The following is an 8,035-nucleotide window of genomic DNA, read 5'->3' on the forward strand; positions in this document are numbered from 1 at the left end:
TGAAAATTAAATGGAACAAGTACTTAGGGTCGGTGATTCAACAACCGTTGCCTCGAAAATTAGTTTTCTGACCGATACTTTCATAACTTTTGCAAAAAAAAAAACTTTTTTTAAAAAATAGGGCCTGCCCCCGCACCCTCCAAAATTCAAAATAATATAAAGCCTATTTTCACCTCGGTTGTTCCTTGTATATTCTCTGAAATTTTCAAAAAGAAATCGGTTCAGCCGTTTTTGAGTCTATGCGGAACATACAAACATACACACATAATCTTTTATGTATAAGATTTCACCCAAAAGTGTTGGTCCATAATAATTATCTCATCACCATGTTAAATTGCAAGCTTATTCTTTGTCTTAAACTAAAATCAGTCATAAAATTTCGCTCCGATCGGAATATTACAGGACAGCCGCAAAGTCGTGTAAAAATTGTGAGTTTCGTCCATTTCACATTTTTCGATCATAACCAACATCTAATGGGGACACTTCTGGTCGGAACCCGAGCTCTCCACAAAATTTCGTGACGATCGGTCCAAAATTGAGGGCTGGAGTTTTATTACAATTGTTAATGAATGAACTGATACACATAGCTAGATCGCTTTATCTCGTCAAGATATGAAAAAATGGCAAGGGGAGGGGGTCTACGACGAATACTTCGCGATGTTACACAAATATTGGACTAAACAAACTTATAATACCCTTTCCACATTGTTTTGTAAAGTATAAATATTTTATTTTAAAAACGTCCGTAAATTGTAGGAAAAGGTCGTAAGTCCCTATAGAAATACAAAACTGTACAAAGAAAAGGTCGTAAGTCCAAAGACATCCGATTATCTCCAAAACGCGACGGAATTTTACCAAACAAAGTACAGGTATTGAAGCGGAATAAATAAACGAAGAATACTGCCTTTACCACCATAATAAAATCTTTAATACAGAAAGCGCTGGAATGTTTTTTCTTCCTCCTGAAAAATCTATTGAGAGGGACTTACGACCTTTTCCGACGGAGCAGACGATATAGTGGCTGGAGAGCACGATAACTCTCGAACAGATCAACCGATTTGGCCCAAAAATTGTCAAATTTTGTCGAAATTTAGTTTCAGTTCGAATATGGGCAATACTGGTCCACAAATGTCACTAAAATTGTATGCACGATATTTCTTAAACGGGACAACCAATTTGGCTCAAACATTGGATCTCCTAATATTTTGTTCAAATTTAGTTTAACTTCTAAAATGGCCCTTAGGGTACCACCCCCACAACAATTCAACATTTGTGTCTAAGTGCAGTTTAGTGTCTGTTCGTAGATCCTTTTGAAATGTATACCGATGCTGTTCCTTGATGTCCTGTTTACACCGATATTATGTTTTCCGCGGACAAGTCCAGGCATATTGGTCGAAATTTATACGATCACTGAAATTACTAGTGGGCGCGATATCTATATAAAATAAATGACTCCCAAAAAAAAGATTCACTTCCATAATGAAATACGTCGGTTCATTCCTTTATGTATCTCCTCCGCAACTTTTTTGAACTCTAATCCTAATCCACATTTTTGTCGGCAAGTCCAAGGTCCAAAATGGGAAACAAAATTCTGAAAAGACACTAAATACATTCGACCTGTCCGTAGATGAAAGTTTCAATTCACATAGGCTGAGGGTATATCTCTGTCGCAAAGCCAACTGATATTTTTTTACTTGTTGTTATTAAAAAAATACTAGTTTTTCGAAGGTGAATGCTGAACTCACAACTTGTAGTCGGAAACACATGTTCTGTGCTGCTGTACTCATTACTTAGTATTAGGTAACATTTTTAGTAGTAGGTAGTGCAGACGGTAGCTTAGTTACATTACTTTATAATGGGTTAATCGGCTTATGTGGCTCCCGAATTTCCCAACTGTATGTTTTTCAGAAGTAAAGGGCTCGTCATTCTTACTTATTTACTCAACCGCTTATGCACGGAGGCCTTTGAATATGTATCCTATGTTATGGATGTTACCGTAAATAAAAGATTACTCATAGAAACAAAACAAAGTGCTATATAAATATGTTTTATTCTATCATGTAATGTTTCGTTGGTATAATGGCTAATATTTTACTTAAAATTTCCTTTACAACAAATTGAACAGTTTGACTTAAAGCTGGACGAAGAACTTCAAAAATGGCACGCCAATTGTCATTCAACAAAGAGTGGGCACTATCTTCCAAAGCTTTATCACCGCCGAATAGATTATCCAAGTGGAATTGCATTCCACCATTATCTTCCCAAACCAAGTGAAGTTTGTCTATTACGGCAAATGTGTTTTCACCATTTTTATGCAATTTCAGATGGATATTAAAGGTGAAAATTGCGTTTTCTATAAATTAAAAAAAGCATAACAATATTGTGGTTCATATTTTCTATGTAATTTTTTCGAAAAGTGCATTCTTACTTACCAAATGTCATAAGAGCTTTACCCTGGCTGTTTAGTACCAAACTTAAGATATTACCATTCATTGTATAATCACCGGTCAATTTGAAGTATGGTACCGTAACTCTTAATTTCAAATCCAAATTGTTGCCATTAGATCTAATGGAATTATTGAAAAAAAATGTTTTTTACTATTTTTCAAATTCCTTAGTTACCAGATTTGTGTTGTTCTTTACCCTGCATCCTCAACAATTGTTCCACCTAAACCAGATAATGCTGCATTTGCCAATTCCATGTTTATTGAAATGGCACCACCCTGGGCACCTTGTGTTATTTTGGCACGTTTTACATGCAACGGATCTAATGAACCAATCGATTTGAGACCAGGAATACCTACATAAAAATATGTGAAAGAATTTAAAATTTGTATGTGTGTGATAAAATAGGGACATTAACTATAAAATCGGGCGGTACAAATATATGGAACCTATATGGAAATTAGGGCTTGTGTTCTTAATTTTTGGAAGAAAGGGTTTTATTTATAAAATTCAGTAAAATATAATAGAAAAGTTTGAAAATGACTCTAATTAAGGAGGTAGCATTATATGCAGGCCATAAACTAGAGCTGTATGTAACTTTTCACAAAATCGAGTCGATTACCCAAACTTCTGATTCTGATAAATAAACAAGTAAGAAAAGCGTTAAGTTCGGTCGGGCCGAACTTTTTATACCCTCCACCACAAATTTCAGCCATTTCGGTGGAATAATGTGGCCACAACCTTCAAAATACCGAAATTCGGAAGGTACCGTTCTATGGGGGCTATATGATGGCGTGGACCTATACCTACAAATTTCGGGGGGGAAAGTTTTATACGCCTAAAGAAGACTAAATACCAAATTTCAGCCATATCGGTGTGATAATGAGGCTAAAACGTTCAAAATATCGAAAATCGGGAGATATTGTATTATGGGGGCTATATCAACACGTGGACCTATATAAACATTTTATGGTAGAAATGTTTCTTAGCCTCTGGAAACACAAAATACAAAGTTACAACCGATTCTTTGGTCAAATGCGTCTAATACATTCAAAATATATTAAAATGACGCGTACTTTATAAGGGGTCTTATGTGGGGACTGTACCAAAACGTGGACCTATATAACGCAACTTTGGTAGGAATGTTTTCTGGCCTCTGAAGACACAAAATATCAAATTACAACCAATTCTGTTGTCAAATGGGTCTAATACATTCAAAATATATTAAAATGACGCGTACTTTATATGGGGCCTTATATGGGAGCTATACCAAAACGTGGACCTATATAACCCAACTTTGGTAGGAATATTTTTTGGCCTCTGGAGACACAAAGTACCATATTACAACCAATTCGGTGGTAAAATGGGCCAAATATCTTAAAAATTCCTTAAAACGACGACGCGTCACGCGTCATTTTGTATGGGGGCTATACGAAAGCGTGGACCTACATAGCTCGCTTTCGGGACATGGCTATATCGATGTAGAATTGCACGCTGATCAAGAATATATATACTTTGTGGGGTCTACAATGATTATTTCGAGTAGTTACAAACGTAGTGACAAACTTAATATACCCCATCCTATGGTGGAGGGTATAACAAGTAAAAAGTATCAGTCGGTTTTGCCGACAGAGATGTACTCTCAGCCTATGTGAATTGAAATTATCTTCTACGAAAAGATCGAATGTATTTAGGGTCTTTTCAGCATTTTGTGCCCCTTTTTGGACATTTGAACTTGCAGACAAAAATGTGAACTAGGATTAATGTTCAAAAGTGTTGCGGAGGAGGTACATAAAGGAATGGACCGACATAGTCATTTATGGAAGTGGATCTTATTTTGAGAGTCATATCTTTTTGATAGATATCGGGCCCACTAGTAATTCCGGTGGATCATCGTATAACTTTTAAATCTATGCCAGGAAGCATGGACTTGTCCACGGAAACATAATATCGCTGGGACTAACAGGACTACAATGAACAGCATAGGTATTCATTTCCAAAAGATCTTCGAACAGACCCTAAACTGCACTTAGACACAAATGTTGAACATTTGTGCAGGAGATACCCTGAGGAGAAGATCGATATCGGCCATTTTAGAAGTTAAAAGTTTGGACCAAATTGGTTGCCCCGTTCAACAGATACTGTGCATACCATTTTATATACATTTTTTATATTTAGGGGGGAATACCGGAAGTTGTTGCCCATCTTCGAACTGAAACTAAATTTGGCCTTCATCATGGCCAGATTTTGGACCAAATCGGTTGATCAGTTCAAGTCTTATCGTGATCTCCAGCAACTACATCTGGCGCCATAGAGGTTATTACACCTTTTAACCTGTTTTCTCAAGAAGTATGGACTTGCCACTAAAAAACTTTTACCGTCGTACGTGATGCAGCAAGTTACTTCAACAGAAATCAAAGTGATTCGAGAGCAGGTCTTAAACATAACTTATCCGAAATTTTGTGTGGAAGGAAACCGAAGGAATGGACGAATATAGTCTGTATTCAAACCTGACATATATCTGGTTGATATATTAGGATGTGTAAAGTATGGACCAAATCCTTCAAGAGTTATCGTGGAACAATTTGTCCGAACATTTCTGAACTATTGTGGGGGAGGTACCTGAAGGTGTGGACCGATGTGGACAAAATATTACGAAGGCCAATCTTTAGACCGAATCGACAGATCTGTTCGAGAGTTATCTTGCGCCTCAACCACTACACACGGTGTCATAGGGTTTTTTGCACCTTTCAGACTATTTTCTAAGGAAGTATGGATTTGTAGTCTTCTTCCCCTCCGGGAAGAGCCTCTCCAACTACAAACATCCTGCACATTTTCTAACAGTCTCTTTGTTTAAAACCACGTTTTTCTAGACTGTTCGAATAGGGTCTTCTTATTTTAAACAATTTTTCCTAGAGTTGGACAAATCTATAAGCAACACGAATCGGATCAGTACCGACAGCCACAGCATATTTCACTCGACTGGACCAATGAATGAATGTCCTCCTCTTTCAGATAATGTATATCATGCCAAGGTATTCCCCATCGGGAGAAAAGGAGAGAGTATAAAAATCTTCTCCACGGGAAAATAGAGGTATGTGGAAAAGCTGGAGAGTGAAAAAATCCTAAACAGATACAGATAGTGTGATCAGGTTATGGAAAGGACATTTTTCCGTCCGACGTTTAAAATTGTAGCACAGTGGTTGCAATTATTCTCACCTGCTTTCCACTCATGAAACATTTTTTCCAGATTTTTAGCCCAACATTGGCCAAATCCATTATCGGTTCGCTTACATATTTCCAGAAATGCCGCTGCAATGCAAGAATATATATATTTAAAAATTATATTTAAGTACTTTTTAGCAATGTAACCGACGACAATATTTGATGTTTTCATACCCGCCACAAAATGTGGCAGTTAAGCCAAAAAGTTTGGCACAACATTTTCTACTTACGTTTTTCAGTGAGAATTTTTGCACCTTTTACCTCTGTTATTGTTGCGGTCCATGTAAGGGCAGCAATTATACAGATATTTAGTACATTTGTCATATTATGGATTTATTTTGAAAACAATACTGAGGTATTAAATTATAAATTGAATATTTAATAAGTATCCGACTTGATGTTTAATGTAAATTTAACTGCAGAGAATGCTGGAATGCATGATCATTTATAAACAAAATGTAAACAAATAACAAATCGTCGGTGTCATGCTTAAGTGTTCCATACGCCATTTGCCTGATTCGAGAAAAACTCAAGTTAATGTTTAAGGCCATACAGGATAAAAATGGTGCAATAATCCAATACTTTAAGATCTCAGTTCTACTTAACTAAACACATAGAATATATCAGTATTTTATTATAGTCAGATATCTGTGATAGTTTAGAAGTTATGGCCAATTTTTATAATTGCAAAAAGTTGCTGAATTGTTCCATGGAATCTTTTTTTCGTGTTTTTGGCAGTTTGGGTCACATGGAACACATTTTGTCACATTTCAACCAAAACACTTTTTATCAATCGGGTTCCACCTCCCTTATATGAAGTGTTCTACTGTGGAGTTTAAAAATCAGGACTTTAAATGAAACATTTATTTTTCTCATATAAATACAATAATGACCATAATTAAAGGTTTCCTTAAGATTTATTTAAGGGATTGCCTCCATTATCACTACTTTTTTGTGGTAAAAATTTCGATCGGACAAAACGGATTGATATTTTGCATTTCTAAGCTAACATAAAACATTTAAACGCGATTTTCTTATAATACCGTTTTTGTAGTCGGTTAGCTTCAAGCCGAATGGACGTTTTTGCGTATATTTTTGTGGACTTACATCAAAATTTTGTCTTTAAACAAGGGATTTTTTGTTTAAACGATTTATAAATTTTCGTATTCATATAACAATACAATATTCAAAAATATTTGAATTTAGAAACTATTATTCTTCAGTTTTTAAACCAAGTCCTTTATAAAAATTTGTTCCATACGCCACACTTTTCCGTAACTTGGCAAAAATGGGCAATTTTTTGTTCCAAACGCCATCATTTTTGGTGCGGAACAATTCGTTTTTGTCTCTTTTTGTTCCATACGCCAAACGACATGGATATGGAACTAAAAAGTTCAAAGTTGTTTTGTTCCATACGCCAGGCTTTATGGATATGGAACAAAACGACAAGATTTTTTGGGTCACAAAGCGGATATGGAACATACTGGCATCTGAATATCTCAGAAACTATAAGAGATAGAGAAAAACCGACCAAAAAATCCGAAAGAGCATGGTTCAAAACCTTGTAAGGTACCTTTATCTCAAAATGTCAAAAATGGCGTATGGAACACTTAAGCATGACACCGACGAAATAATAAAATTTTGAATATCTATTTTATGTTATTGTAAAAATTTAAACTGGTTTTCAAATATTTTTAAGTTCATTGAAATTCGAATTTATTTATTATACCCTACAGCAAACTGTGGTAGAGGAGAATTGTTTAATAGTTTGTCAATATAATTTCCTTTAAATTGATTGATTGTTGATCTGATTGATCGTATTTTCTGTAGTACTTAACCTGTTATGTGCGTCGTAAGTCCTCACTCTCTCACACCCGATACATATTGTTACGGAATAAGATCTAACTTAATCATATCTAGACATTGTTATATTCTTCGATAGCAAATTAGATTATGATTCTAAAAAGCTTAGTAAATGAAAGTACACTTTACTTTACTGACGGTTTTAGTTCGTGGTATGATTGACAATTCACTCACCCACCTGCTATTCTCCCGTATTTATACTCGCTCGCACATACTGTTCTAGAATCCTGAATCTATAATGTTTGTTCTACAATGTCCAAACGAAATGGCTATTGATTTGCGAATATGTATACACACAGAAAAACAGGCGGATGAATATACATATACTACAAATGGAGCAGATGTAATGAATCCGAGAGAGTAGAGGAGGTAATTAAGAATGACTTCACAATGCAGAAAATCTATTAAGCTAAAACGCAACAATCATAACAAATGGGGCAGAGAATTCAACAGAAAACAAAAGCAAAATAAACGTAGAAAATAGTGAGTGAAATTCTATACA

General features: G+C 35.4%; 1 protein-coding gene across 1 annotated transcript; it reads right to left on the reverse strand.

Moving 5' to 3' along the window:
• Positions 1–2,048: 2,048 nt before the first annotated feature.
• On the reverse strand, positions 2,049–6,069 carry LOC141402929 (protein takeout-like). Its single transcript, XM_073985055.1, has 5 exons — positions 5,901–6,069; positions 5,665–5,757; positions 2,644–2,800; positions 2,433–2,566; positions 2,049–2,353 (listed from the first exon to the last, which is right to left on the reverse strand). The coding sequence occupies exons 1-5, from the start codon at positions 5,992–5,994 to the stop codon at positions 2,049–2,051; spliced, it is 783 nt and encodes a 260-aa protein (XP_073841156.1). The 5' UTR covers positions 5,995–6,069.
• Between the last annotated feature and the right edge of the window lie 1,966 nt (positions 6,070–8,035).

This window comes from Musca autumnalis, unplaced genomic scaffold (assembly GCF_047663935.1).
Source record: "Musca autumnalis isolate F117 unplaced genomic scaffold, ASM4766393v1 scaffold_4, whole genome shotgun sequence".
NCBI classification, from domain to species: Eukaryota; Metazoa; Arthropoda; class Insecta; order Diptera; family Muscidae; genus Musca; species Musca autumnalis.

What these genes read in the sequence shown, in the direction of transcription:
- LOC141402929 (XM_073985055.1), bottom strand. Translation starts at nt 5,994, where the DNA reads ATGACAAATGTACTAAATATCTGTATAATTGCTGCCCTTACATGGACC. An exon ending in AAAAATTCTCACTGAAAAAC is followed by an intron (nt 5,758 to 5,900) that starts GTAAGTAGAAAA and finishes CTTGCATTGCAG; the next exon opens with CGGCATTTCTGGAAATATGT. An exon ending in GTTTCATGAGTGGAAAGCAG is followed by an intron (nt 2,801 to 5,664) that starts GTGAGAATAATT and finishes ATTTTTATGTAG; the next exon opens with GTATTCCTGGTCTCAAATCG.